The sequence below is a fragment of the Panthera pardus genome, unplaced genomic scaffold (assembly GCF_024362965.1).
Source record: "Panthera pardus isolate Hobbes unplaced genomic scaffold, ASM2436296v1 HiC_scaffold_11, whole genome shotgun sequence".
Lineage (NCBI taxonomy): Eukaryota > Metazoa > Chordata > Mammalia > Carnivora > Felidae > Panthera > Panthera pardus.
This window is the reverse complement of record NW_026526666.1, coordinates 72,347,553-72,361,912: the sequence shown is the minus strand read 5'-3', so window position 1 is coordinate 72,361,912 and position 14,360 is coordinate 72,347,553. Positions and strand designations below refer to the sequence as shown.

The following is a 14,360-nucleotide window of genomic DNA, read 5'->3' as shown; positions in this document are numbered from 1 at the left end:
GTGCCCTCAGAACTGTCCCCTTCCATTGCCTTAGGGACTTCGCTCATGCAGTTCCCTCCTGACTTTCCCACCTCTGACGGTTTAGTGGTTCTGATGCCTTGTCAAGTTCCTGCACTATTTCATGGCATGGTTGAGTTTGGGCTTTAGGATCAGACATTCAAGGATCAGATCTCAGTACTACTTCTTTATCAGCTGTGACTTTGGACAGGTTACTTAACCTGTCTGTGCTTTAATTTCTTCCTCAGTTAAATGGAGAAAATAATACTACTGTATTAGGTTGTGGTCAGAATTAAATAAGATAACTGTTGAAGGGGTGATATCATTTGGCCAGGGGACTTAAAAATACCTGAGTCCTCTACTCAGCCAGTCCACACCATCCTGAAAAGAAGACAGTGACCAGCAGGAGGACACTCTAGAATGGGAGTTTTGACCTCAGATCCCCAAGGGCAAATCTAATGGGTAGGGCTGAACCATGTGAAGAACTCCTTTTTGCTGGGTACAGGTAGCTAAGCAGCCTACTTTTCTCCCAAATCCTCACTCAAGACTCCAATCCTACAAAGCTATGAAGGCCTGGAAAGGCTGGTCCATAGCCCATCGGCCAGCAACAAGAGAGCACCTGCTAATTTATACCCTTTCTGCTAAGGTCCCCTCCTAGAAAACAAAAACCCAAGCCATACCTTGACCTTGGGCAATTAGTAGCAATATGCTTTTCCTTAGAGGTCAAATGGGAGGTGGGAAAAGGAGGGTGTCTGTGGCCTTCCCTGAAGCCCTCCATAAGGTACATCTGAAGGCACTTAGTATAGAACACTCCTTAAAGGTTCTTTTCCTTACCCATTCTCCTTCACCTCCTGGGAAGATTAACTGTGCTCACTGCTTCTTTCTCACCCTTTACTCTGGAGCACTCTCTTCTCCTCCATCATTCCAGTGAAACTGCTCAGTGCCCCCGGGAAATCCAAAGGATACTGTTCAGTTCCTAACTTGACCTCTTGGCTGCATCTGACAGTGTTGTCCACCCCATCTTTTAAAAAAAAATTATGGAGTTGTCGTTTTTAAGTCGGGAGGCATCCTTTCTTTACATGGAATATTTCAGGCATATAAAAAAGAATAAAGGTGAATACAATGCAATGTGTACCCAGCTTAAGAAATAAAACAGGAGATACAATTAAAGCTCTGTGTATCCCTTCCCATTCCATTCTCCTCCTTCTCCAGGAGACCATTATCCTGGTTTGGGGGTTATCGTTTCAATGTCTCTTTATCTATCTTTGTGACATATTTATATATCCATTGAAAATCTGCTATCGTTTTTGCATGTTTTTACACTTTACAAATAACACTCTGTGTGTGTGTGTGTGTGTGTGTGTGTGTGTGTGTGTGTGTGTGTGTGTTTCAAATTGATTTTTTTGCTTATGCTTTACAGGCATATCTGTATTAGTACCCAAAGCCAAAGGTCACTGATTTATGTATTTTTACTGCTGGGTAGTATTCTGTGTACCACGTTTAATCTGTTTTCCTTTGTCGGGCTTTTTAGTTGCTTCCCACATTTTGCTATTACAAACAGTTCTGCAGTGAACCTTCTCGTACAGGTTTCCTTAAACAAATGAGTGAGTGTTCTGATGCTATCTACCTAGGAGGAGAGCTGCAAGATCTTAGTCTGTGCACATCTACATCTTTGCTTAATGTTATTAAGATGGTCTTCACCACGGTTGTACCGATTTACTTACTTTATCTTTAGATCTCTGTGCACATTATCTTTTTATCTTCCTAATGACTCTGCAGAGTAGGAATTACCATCTTCGTTTGAAAGATGGGGAACTAAAACACAAAGAAAGTAAGTGATTTATCTAAGGTCACAGAGCCCTGAAGTAGCACAAGCCAGGATTGGACTCCAAAGCCAGTATCATTATACAGTATATTATAATGTTCTCATTATGCTAGAGTTTGAAAGGAGAGCAATGACCATGGCCAAAGCCAGTGAGAGGCCAAGAAGAATGAGGTCTGAATAGTGGTCACAGGATCTGAGAACACAGAGGTCCTGGGCCCTTGCTGGGGGCAGCCTGAGTGGAGTGCAAATGGGCAGATGTCAGGCCTCAGAGGTTGAAGAGGGAAGGAAGTAGGAAGAGACAGTCTGCCAAGACCAAGGTTGGAGATGGGCAGTACTGGGGGGAGAAGTGAGGGGAAGACCATATCAGAGGGTGAGTGAGGCAAAGGGGTCTGAGTCGGGAGCTGCCTGGGCACACTTGAGCTCTTCAGCGTTGGTGGTCTCCTCATTTGCTCTCTGGTGTCTGCTCAGTCAGGGCACAGAGGTGAGTCCAGCATGTACTCTGTCTCTGAGCAGGTCCCAGGCCTGGGAACGCATGTCCTGGGACCTGACTGCAGAGCCTTTGAAAGCCAGAGGAGACTTCCCAGGAAGGGCTGGGGAGCCCTGAGGGGAGGAACTGCATGCCAGCGCTGGGGACCGGCTCCAGGCAGAGCTGAGTGTCCCTGCCTGTACCCCTGCCTCCATCTTGTTCGTCAGGGAGAAAGCTAGGCCAGTGGCCCAGCCCAACCTTGTGCCCAGAGTCCCCTCTCCCCACCCTCCTATCCACCTCCAACCTACGCAGTAGCATGTGCTTCCAACGTCATTCGCAAACACTTCATGGGGACGTCAGTGACCCTCTAACAATAACCTCCCTCCTCTGTCCACAGACAATCTGATCAAAGCCATCCTGTCAGTCACCAAAGAGTACCGCCTGACCCCTGCCTTGGACAGGTGAGCCACTTGCTACCCAGCCTCCTGCCCTCAGTTGCCTGGCATGCGCAGAGGTGTTGAGGTCCAGCCAGACTTCCCGGGGTATCGTGTCCCCACATGCAGGCACAGCACACGTGCTGGGGGTGGTGAGCAGATAAGCGAGGCCCTCCAGCGGGCCTGCACCCCATGGACTGAAAGCACTTGGCAAGATATTTCGGTCCTCAGCCATCAGAGGTCTGAGGGCATGGGTGGCGGTGGTAGCGGAAGATGCCATGGCTTAAATGCAGGAGGCAGTGACAGTGCTGAAGCCAGTGGGCCCTGGGTGAGGGAAGCCCCAGGTGGGGGAAGCAAAATGCATAGGGCTCTCTGGTGGCTACTGGAAGCATGGGGGCTTCTGACTTGAAAATAAGTCCAGCCATGGGTCCTGGTGCCCCCAAGCCTGTCCTCTCTGCTTGCTTTTCTGGCACAGCCTTCAAACTCAGCACACTTTGCCCTCTCTTCTGAACTCCACTAACCCTTGGGGAATCTTTAGCCTAGAAGGCCATCTTACCAGAGGCTCCTTCCTCACCACCCCAGAACTAGTGCCCTTGCCCCTTCCACACCCACGCTTTCCTGGAGAGTATCTGGGACTAGGTATGTCAGAGAGTCCCGAGTGACCTAACTACCCACAGTATGCCTTTGGCCTCAGAATGTTGCCAGAAGCCCATTGCTCTTCCCCCATTCCAGCCTGCACATGGCCAAAGGCATGGGGCCAAGGGCCAAAGGGGTAGGGAGAAGGAGACCTGGCGGACAGCTCTTCAGAGGTCTCTGCCTCTCTCCCCTCAGCCTCAGCTGCCGCCGCTGCATCATCGTGGGCAATGGAGGTGTCCTTGCCAACAAGTCTCTGGGGTCACGCATTGATGACTATGACATTGTGGTCAGGTGAGCTCCCCAAAGCAGTGCCTCAGGCACCTGAGTGTCCTGGCCCAAACCCTGGCCCCTGAGTCCATTGAGAACCATCTGGCCATCTGGCCAGTTGGGCTAAGGTCAGCAGAAGCCTCAAGAAGAACCCTGGCTTGAAGGGCTCCAAAAGCTAGGTGACTCCAGGTGACCTGGCTCCCCATTCTCTGCCCCTGGGGAATTCCGGGGTCATAGTGCCTCCCAAACACAAGCCCACAGACTACATGCAGTGAGCTCAAGGCAGGCTCTGACTGGGCCTGCTCTCTGTAGACTGAACTCAGCACCCGTGAAAGGCTTTGAAAAGGACGTGGGCAGCAAAACTACACTGCGCATCACCTACCCTGAGGGCGCCATGCAGCGGCTCCGAACAATACGAACGCGATTCTCTCTTTGTCCTCGCTGGCTTCAAGTGGCAGGACTTCAAGTGGTTGAAGTACATTGTCTACAAGGAGAGAGTGGTAAGCTCCCCGTACGCCGGCTGCTTCCCCTTTTGCCCTGGCCTTGCCTGGCTTCCAGGTCAGCCTGTGAGTTCTTTCTCAGCCAGACTCAGAGTCCCTCTCCAGCATTCCCTGCAGGCCCTTCCCTGGCCTTAGGACCCCCTGGAAGGAACGCTTTTTTCTGGCTAGCCCCAGCATCACTCCTAATATTCATCTTCTCCTGCCCTGCCCTGCCCTTGTAGTGGCCTCCCCAAGCCCCCTCACACTCTGACTCTCATGTGGATCTACCCTCATTCCCAGCCAAGGGAGGAAGGCCTTATTTGGACCCTGGGGCCATTCTGCAGGGACAGCAGACCCCTCAGTGAGCTTGAGGGTGCCAGTTCCCAAGCCCATAAGTCCCACCTCTCCCTGCTTTGTACTTATACCGCTGACCTGCAGTTAGACCCCCAGCTGCCACTGAGTCTGGTTCTACTCCAGGAATGATCAGATTCTGTACTCCTTGTCCTAGGCAGACTAGGGCCCAGGCCCGTTTCTCTAGGGGATTGTGTGGCCAAGTAGAGTGACTGCTCCTTTTGGTGGACCACCCACGGAATCCCCTCCTGAGTCCTCCATTCACAGCTCGGGGCCTACAGGGATGCCTGCCAACTTGTCCAGGCCCGTTCCCCCCTCTCCCCTCAACCGGCTATCACCAGCCACCCCAGGGGAGGAGTACTGCAGAGTTCAGGCCATTCGTCTTCCAACACCCAAGCCTCTTATGTGAGGAGAATGATGACAGATGGCCTCCGCATACAGTAAGAAGCTAGTTGTTCTTTCTGGAGGTTTAGAGGCGAGTTGGGAGGTGGGAACAGCTTAACCTTCCTATGGAGGTCTCAGTGCAATTTGGTTTAACTCCACAGCCCTTTCCCAAGCAAGGCCAAGTGCAGGCAGTGTCAAGTAGGTAGCAAGCGAGAGAGAAGACAGAAGTCAGGTCCAGAAATTCAGGTAGGTGGGACAGTGGGGAAGGGGAAGCTGAATGAGACAGGCAGGCTCCCCTGGGTTTAGCCTGGCTCCCCAAAGGGGAGGAAGGGGTTGGCTTCAGCCGGCTCCAGCTGCAAGAAGGCCCACTGCCCATGCAAACCAGGCAGAGAATGGGGCTGAAGGAGCACCCCTCTGTTTTTAGAACCATGGCTTGGATACTAGTGGGAGAGCCCTTCTCTTTGCTTTGAAGGCAACAGAATTGGGGTCACAGGTAGGCACTTCTAAGGGGAAACGGGAGGGAATTGGTCCACCTTGGTGAACTCCAGGGCAGCTGGGAGCTGCTTTCTCACCCTGGCCTCTGACCATCTGCCCACCCCCTCCTGGCACATCCTTTCCTCTGCCCATGGACACCTGTCAGAAGAGCTCCTGGAGGGCAGGGCCCTGATCCCACTGGCTTTTTTTTTTAACCCCTCAATGCCCAGTCATCATAAATGATCTGGAATTGGCTCAAATACCAGATCCTGCTTTCTGCTGAGCAGACCGGGAGGCCAGGCCAAGGAGGTGGGTCAGGGCAGCCAGGTGGGTTGTTTTTACATGTTCCTTCCGAGAACAACAAGGTCAGTTAATTCAAGGCTTTTATAGTTCATCCACGGAACTAAGGAAAGAAAGAAGAAAAGGAAGGCAGCCAATTAGAGACTCACTGTACTCTAGCCACTTAGGGCCTCACTGTTCCCAGGAAGACTCTGAGGAGCTTACCACCTGGCCTGGCCCAGGCTGCAGTCTGATCGAAGATACTAGAGCAGTTGGGATGAGGAAGTGTGGGCTGTGCTCAGGCACATGGTCACTCTGGTGGATGTCTGTGTCCTGACCTGGCCTGGCCGTGCCTGGAGATGTAGGACTGGCCTTGTGTTAGTGAGAACTCATTCCCAGGGTTGGTAGGGGTGAGTGAGAAGAGAAGGGACAGGGAGGAGTCCTTTGAAGTTCTGTGATCCTTCCCTGGCTCCAAAGTCAAAGATAATTTGGGCCAGGGGCGCCTGGGTGGCTCAGTCGGTTAAGCGTCCGACTTCAGCTCAGGTCACGATCTCACAGTCCGTGAGTTCGAGCCCCGCGTCGGGCTCTGGGCTGATGGCTCATAGCCCGGAGCCTGTTTCCGATTCTGTGTCTCCCTCTCTCTCTGCCCCTCCCCTGTTCATGCTCTGTCTCTCTCTGTCTCAAAAATAAAATAAACGTTAAAAAAAAAAATTAAAAAAAAAAAAAGATAATTTGGGCCTTTAGAGTGAGCTGCCAGAGGAGGCCAGCAGTGCCGATGGCCTCACCCGCCCTAGCACTTCCTGGTGACCTAAGAAGCCTGTCCTTTAGAACCCGTCCCTACTCCAAGCCCAGGGCCGATGAGTTCACAGGACGTCTCCCACACGCTACTCCACTTCTCTGGCATCTGAGACCCAGGTAAATGTGGGAGAGACTGCTTCTCCAGGGCCTCCCCGTCTGGTGCCAACCACAGGCTTGTCCTGCTCCTGCAGCAATGTTTCCAGCATGCAGCCTCTGGGCTACTGGGGAACTCTCTGCACCTGCTGGAAGCCTCACCTGTAGAATTCTGGCAGGAGGCAGCTCTGCATTTGGGAGCTAAGGACTGGCTGGGCAGTGCTGGAACAAGCGTCAGGCCTCGGTCACGGCTGCTGCCTGCTGCTTGCTATGTGAACAAGTTGCTCAGTGGGTGGAACTTTCTGGTACCCAGGAGTCATGGTGGGGTCTGGAGAGAGGAAAGACCGGAAAGGAAGACTGGACAACCCAGAAGACAGCCTGTGCTAAGGCTGGCCATACTGTCTTCATCCATATGGGAACTTTTCTTGTCACCGTTTGTGGCCATTTGGTTCCCTCATTCACTGGACAGTTGCACTACAAGTTCCAGACAAGTTACCACAAGGCTCGTTATCTCCCAGCCCGCAGGAGCCCTGAGCCAGCCAGCAAGCTTGGAGGAGTTCCCAGCAGGCCATGCTCAGGGCAGCTCAGAGGAGCACCAGTGGACTGTTGAGTGGGGAAGATGAGGTCCGGAGACACGGAGGTGCAGGTGTATGTAAGGCCATGGTGGGACAGGGCAGCCTCCAGCTCTTGTGAAATGTTCAGAGGCACATCTCACTCCATCTCGCCATGCGCTCATTTGCCAGGCGTCACTGAGGTGTCCTGTGTGCTGACACCATGCTGCTCCCTGTCTCACGGTCTAGTGGGAACAGGCCCGAAACTAGAGTTGTAATGCGATGTAGTAGGTGCTGTCACTGACCACCCTCCTGATGCTTGATGAAGGCTGGAGGTGCTCCGTCCATTGTCTGTGGGGTCTGGAGAGGACAGGGCATGTGAGAGGCAGTCACTCAGGCCCCATTCCTCCCGCCTCCACCAGCCTCCCCTTCCCATGCCCCAGAATGCCCGGTAACCCAGAAAGGAGCTGCCTTCCTAATCCCCCACCTCCTCCCTGTCCCCCTCCTCAGTCCTGAAAGTGGAAAGCTGGTCTCATTGCTGCGGGGCCTCTGACTGGTTGTCAGTTCAGCGAGGCCCTGAGACCTAGGTTGGGCTGGAATGGGTGTGGTTCCAGCCCAGCAGGGGGACAGAAGACAGGGGCTGGGGGGTTGGCCCCTGGATAGCCTGGACACAGGCCCAACCTCCCAGCTGTAGCTCAGGCCTTGGGGAAGGAGGGAGGGGCCTAAGGCCAGCCAGGGTGCCGCATTCATGCACAAGAGAGGACTGGGCTCCAGAATTTGGGAAGACAACATGGCTTAAGAGGGGAAAGCAGATCAGGCCTTGGAGTCATATAGACTTGGGTTTAGATTTAGAGTCTGTCACTTGTTAGCTGGGTTACCTTAGGCAAATTACCCAGGCCCCTTAGATTTAGTCTTATCCGTAAAACAGGAGTAATCCTTCCCATTGTTCAGGATTGTTTTAAATATTAAACCAGCTGAAATATAGAAGCACCTGGCCTGGTGCTCAACACTTAGCAAGTGCTATCTGTAGCAATGATTAATGCTACTTCTGTCTATCTATCTATCTATCTATCTATCTATCTATCTATCTATCTATTAATTATTGGTGCCAGTAGAAAAGCCCAGTTGCACTAGGGAATGAAGCATTGTCTGTCTAGGCTGTAGGGTCTGACCTAGGAGATGACCTAAAGCAGGGGTCCGAGGCCAGGCCTTGAGGCAGGAGACGCAGGGCCTCCTGGGAGAGACAGCAGGGGTGGGCTAATAGTCTAGGAAATCCACAGGGCAAACAGGGCCACCAGGTCCCTGCCTATGAGGCCGTATTGGACTGGGCCCGAGATGGGGACTGAATGTCCATCTGCACCTAAGCCTGTATGCTGTTCCAGACCTGGGAGGGATGCCGAGCCTTAGGAGCTCAGTGTGGACATCACCTCACGTCAGGGGCGACTCCGCACAGGGCACCCGGAAAGGGTGCTGAGGCTGGCACGCAGCGTGGCTTCCTCCTGCTGTGACTAGGCTTCTGCTGAACCAGCAACCATCTCCCCGCCAGGCCTCAGAGACAAGCTCTCCTGGGACACTGTTTCCTTTGCAGCCAGCTCTGGTGGCTCATTCCTCTTCTGCCCTGAGGGCCAGGAGGCCTCCATGCTCGGCCCCTCGGCCACATGCTAACTGCTACTCCTCTGCGCGCAGACAGAAAGTGCTGAGGGATTGGGGTTCATGCCGTCTCACCCCCTGCTCCTCTCGTCACTGTCATCGGTGACCTCTTGGTTACTGAGCCTCATAATCAGTATGATCACTGTGCCACCTTCTCTTCTCCCCTCTTCCTGCCTCTCTCCTCATCCTCCTTTCTCCTCTTCCTCTGCCTCCTCCGGCTTCCGCCACCCTCGTCACAGCTGTCACGTGTTACGCTCTCCAGTTTGCCAGCCTCCTTTGAATTTATTCTCGTAACAATCCTATTAGATCAGTTCTGTTACTACCCCCATTTGGGGGATTGGGAAACTGAGGCACAGGGAGGATGAGTTGCTTGCTCCAGCTCATACAGCTAGCTGAGTGGGAGAACTGAAGTCATACCCAGCTCTGACTGCTTCAGGGGTCTTGCTAAGAAATAAGCTCAGCCACATCACCCTGCTGCGTAGAATCCTCTGTCGATCAGCTCCCACCTGTCACGGCCCATGAGAATAAGAGCTGCCGTTTACTGAGCTCTTCCACATACCAGGCTCTGGGCCACACGATTTACAAGCAGTGCATCAGCCAGCCATGTCAACAACCCTACAAGGCCAGGCGACAAGTAACAGTAAGTGGGAGGGTCGCGTTTGTAGCCAGAGGTATCTTGTGTAACCATAACATGTAACACCTCTCATTCATTCATTCATTCGGCCAATTCCAATCAATCACCAAAATCACACAGAGCCCCAGGCTTCATGTGCTGTCTCCCTGGCCTGACAACTCCCCCTCCCCACGACTATCTCGTCCAGCCAGTCCACTGCCAGGGAGTCCCCATGGAGAGAAACTTGAGCTGAGATAGTGGTGTTACCTTGCCGGCGTCTTTTTTTTAAAGTTTATTTATTTGTTTTGAGAGAGCACAAGTTGGGGAGGGGCCGAGAGGGAGGGAGAGAGAGAATCCCAAGCAGGCTCCACGCTGTCTGTGTAGAGCCCGATGCAGAGCTCGAACTCACAAACTGTGAGATCATGACCTGAGCCGAAGTTGGCTGCTTAACTGACTGAACCACCCAGGTGCCCCACCTTACCAGCATCTTGATGCCACTTGCCACCCCTGTGTCCTGTCCCTGGCCGTCGTTCCTCTCGGAGCCTACTCACCACCGTCTTCAGTTCCACTACACCTCCATCCCTGTCCTAAGCCGAAGTCTCACACCCTACTCCACAGGGAGAATAAAGGTGGTCAGCAATCAAGAACTCTGGACTTCCCAGCCTCCAGTGTATGAAGTTACCTGCCTCCCCATCCATCCCGGCTTCCCTCAGTATGCTTTCTGTGCCTCTCCCATCCAAGGTCACTTTTCTCCCAGGTTCTGGATGCCGTCTTGTCCCACCTCCCCAGGAACTATCTTCCTTTACTTCTTTTCTCACCTCTTACTGGATCCTCCTCTCACACATGTAATTTTGTTCAGGTCTCTCTCACCTTAAAAGTGAAAGCCCTCTTTACTTTGTGTTCCTCCTCTGTCCTTCCTTCCTTCCTTTTCAGGTTTCCAGAAAGAGTCATTACCTCTCCACGATGCCTCTCCATGTCTTCCCCTTCTATTTCCCCACCCTCTCCAGTCCAGCTTCCAGACCTGTCTCTCTGCTGGCAGCGACCTGATTCCAAATCCAGTGGACTCAACCTCTGCCTCCCTTTAAAGGAACAACTTGTCTGCAGATACCCAGCGAGCATTTGCTGTGAACTGGGCACAGTACCGAGTTGCGGGGATAGTCCCTGGTCTTACAGGCTCGTGGCCAAACTCCTGGGAGGCATGCTTCATTCCTCCTTCTCCTTTGCCTTCTGTATTCATTCAGTCTCCAAATCTGGGATTTCCCCCCTTTAAAAATAACCTCACTTGCCTTATTTCAGCAGCTTCCTATCTCCCTGCCTTCAGTCCAGTCACCCTCCAGTCTGTTCTCCAAATCTGTGTCCAAAAGAATCCTCCTCAAGTGTCCCTCTGGTTGGTTCCTTCTCCTGCTTAATGGTTCCCTTTGCCTACATGTTGCCACTCTCAAAGGGCCTTCTTATGCCCACACATGGGTATCACCTAGAAACTTGGCAGAAATGCATTTGGAGCCCCACCTTTGGCCTGGTGAATGAGAACCTCTGGGGGTGGGCCCAGCCATCTGTTGTAATGAGCCCTCCAGGAGGTTTGGATACAGGCTCAGCTGTGAGAACCACTGGCCTGCAGGATAAAACCAGGCTCTGTGGCATAGCGCCCATGACCTGGCCCCTGCCGACCCGTTCCTTGTCCTTGCCCCTCTTCCTTGCACCCAACATGCACCCTCCACTCTGGCTGTGCCGGAATAGAGAGATCCTATATCCCACCTCCACGCCTCACCTGCTCCCCTTCGTGAGGCTGTCATAGATGCCTCTCTTCAGAGTCCCCACCGAAACACTCCTCACGCCTGAGGGGTCACTGCCCTGCCAACTCTCACAAGCCCCCAGAGGACCGGGACCATGGGGTTTGTCTCTGTAAGTCCATCGCCTCCAGCAATGTCTTAAACACAGTTGGCCCACACATAAATGAATAAATACATGTGGAAACTGAGGCCCAGAGTAAGTCAGGAACCTCTGGAAGAGTCAGGATTCCAACCCAAGTCTTCTGACCCTCAGCCAGGACTCTTTCCTCTTGGCTGGGCTGCCTCCCCCTTTCATGGCCCTGGGAGGTCGTTCTTTTAGATCCAGACCCTTGCTCTCCTCTTGCTTCTCTGGGGCCTCTCTTTCCTTTAGCCATGTTTGATCTTCTTTTTGCAGGTCAAGATCACTGTCCTTGATAAAAAAAACGAGAACTGCACGGTGCCTGGCGCTTTGCCTCTTTCAGTTGTCTGTCAACCTCATGAAGTCGGCCCCAAGCTGACTCCTATTTCTGTCCATTGCTTTTGCCAAATATAGCTTTCAAAACGGTTTTTTTGACCCTCTCCTCAAAGCACACATCAAGATAAATTCCAAATGGACTAAAAAGTAAAATATAAAAATACAACCAAAGGGAACTTTGAAGTAAGTAGAATAGAAATCACATCCCCGGAGGGAAAAGAACTTTCAAGGGGTGGACGCGCTAGGAGAAATGAGACTTGATAATATATGAAAATTTAAACTGAATTCACAACAATGAAGAGACTGGATGCCACAGAGCCTTGGAAAGTGTGTTTGGGAAATATGACAGACAAATGGTTATTGTTATGAGAGTTGACAAGAAAACCATTAGGACCCCAGCACATAAAGGGCAGGAGACTGAGCAGATCACACAGAAGGAAATATAACTAGTAACAAAAATATGTTTAACCTTCCAGCAGTCAGAGAAATTCATGTGAAGACAACAGGATGCCATTATCACCCACCACATCTTTAAAGAACATGTTTAAATGATCATATGTGATTCTGGCAAGAGTTCAGTGACAGGTGCTCTCAGAGGCTACTGGTCGGAGTATAAACGGGGAGAAGATTTTTGGAAAGAAAATGACATTTGGCACCAATAGCCATTACCCAAAGGAAGGACAGATCGGCACACAAAGATTGTTTTATTAGAGTGTTATTTAATAATGGCCAAACCCAAATATAACCTGAGGGGTCTATTATGTAAATGATAGTTCGGTGACGTGAAGGAGTGCTGTCCTCATGGCTGTCCTCACAGCCGTCCTCACGGCCGCCCCCCCACCCCCCCCCCCCATGCTCCTTTGGTGTAGGCAAGGTTGGCAAAGCAGTGCTGGGTTCGGTGTTGGGAACGATGATTCCTCTGCCTCAGCCCATGTCTTCGGGGTTCGTTTTTCCTCTTCTGTACAGTGGGGACAGGAAAAGCTTCCCCGTGTGGCTCCCTGTCAGACTGCCCTCAGGAGCGAGCAAGACAGTACACGTGGCGACGCTGGACACAGTGTGCTCCCCCTGCAGGTGACGGTCCCCTTCTGAGAAGCGAGATTCAGCCAGGCAAGGGCCCAGGAGTGAGTGTGTCAGGGAGAGCACGGGGCCTGGGCACAGGGCAAGTGCCACTTGGGCGGGAAGGTCCAGCCACCCCATTTCTCAGCCTCCAGGACACTTAAGTAAATTTGCCTTGGACCCTAACCAGCTGCCCGTCTCAGCCTCTTGGAGATCGTAGATGAAGTTTGGGGCACAGAGAAGAGCACTGGTAGTGAGTGTGGTACACAGTTGGTGAATTAAAAATAATTCAGTATAACTGGTGTGCGACGTGAGTGCAGTGCCCCTGTACCGGGGCGGGAGGGCACCTGGTTCTCCTCCTACCACACCCCTGCCATGGAGTGAAGAGGAGTAAGCAGGCCAAGAGGGAGCTGCCCCCCGCAGGCGCATCCCCAGGCGCTAGACCATTACCAGCTGCTAGAGACCTCAGAATTTCTTGCACTCGCAGCGGTCAGTCCACTTCCTTCCTCCTAAAGACAGAATCCACCTCTCTGTGCAGACCCCTAAGCCCAAGGAGGGCTGTTTGCAGGGAGGTGGAGGTGCGGGCTGGGGAGTCTGCTCACGTGTGCACAACGCTTCTCGTGGCGTGGGGTGGGGACGGGAGTGGAGAGAGAAGGGAGCCGGGCTAGGGCTGTCTCTCCTCACAGCACCACGGCCCGGCACAGATCTGCAGGAGGCCGGATTCTAAATTCAAACCTGGGTCCCCAGGTGGTTTTTCAAGGGAGAAGAGAATATATTTTTATTTAACAGCTTGGTACCTTGATTTATAACTCTCAAATATTTAGAATCCAAGATTCAGACATGTGGTATCTGGACTTCCATTTGAAATTTTGTCCCTGGCCCCACAAGCGATGGGGCTGGCCTGCATGTATGTGGGGGGCAAGGGCTGCAGACGAGGCTGAGTAGGCAGAGGACAGACGGTGAAGGGTCTTGTGACGGGTCTTTGGTATAAAGGTCACGTCAGGGAGCTCAGACTTCATCCTGTGGACTAAACAATAGCAGAAGCCAAAGAGCTGACTTGTCACCAGACATATGACACGCGTGACTTCATTGCCATAGCCCCAAAACGCCATGAAGCAGAAACTATTCTTATTTCCCCTACTCTATAGACGAGGATAATAAGACTTAGATAGGACAAAAACATAGGCCAGGGACACAGAGTGAGCAGTTAAGGTGTCAGGGTTCAAAAACAGACCTGCAGAATAATTGGGGCAGCTCAGGCCGCAAGCAGGATGGGCTGAAGCTTGAAGGTGGGAAGCGTATGGTCGCACGGTGAACCAGCGCAGAAGCTGCAGACTTGGTAGTTGCTTAGTCCCCGGGCAGGAGGGAGAGGGCAAGGTCACGGGAGATGGATCACTAGGTTTGGGTTGCTGGGGAAGAACAGTGGTAGTGGATCCTCGGGGGACATAGATTGGATAAGAAAACAAGCCTCTTGGGCCTGGGTTTCTTCAGCAGGGGACTGGACCACATGCTCTTGAAGGTCTCTTTTTGTATGATTGTAATCTGCATTTTGAGGGTTGGTCGTCTGGAATACTATAGAATATGTCTGTACAAAAAGAACATGGTTTATGTCTAGCAGGCACCCAAGTATTTGTGATCTTTGTGATTTGCAATCATTAGCTTTGAAGTATCTGCATCTGTAAATAGCTTCTTTTCGAGCTCTTCATTTTGCTTCTAGTTCTGTTCCTGTGTCACCTTGCCCTCCCTCCCATTTTATATGCCAC

At 52.1% G+C, this 14,360-nt stretch overlaps 1 protein-coding gene across 1 annotated transcript in view; it reads left to right on the top strand.

Annotated features, from left to right (window-relative positions):
* Positions 1-14,360, top strand: part of ST3GAL3 (ST3 beta-galactoside alpha-2,3-sialyltransferase 3) — a 199,828-nt gene that overhangs the window by 172,403 nt on the left and 13,065 nt on the right. Inside the window, 5 exon segments of the mRNA XM_019428981.2 lie at positions 2,686-2,749; positions 3,554-3,649; positions 3,938-4,028; positions 4,030-4,125; positions 12,508-12,612. Of these exon segments, the coding sequence (XP_019284526.2) occupies positions 2,686-2,749; positions 3,554-3,649; positions 3,938-4,028; positions 4,030-4,125; positions 12,508-12,612 (452 nt within the window).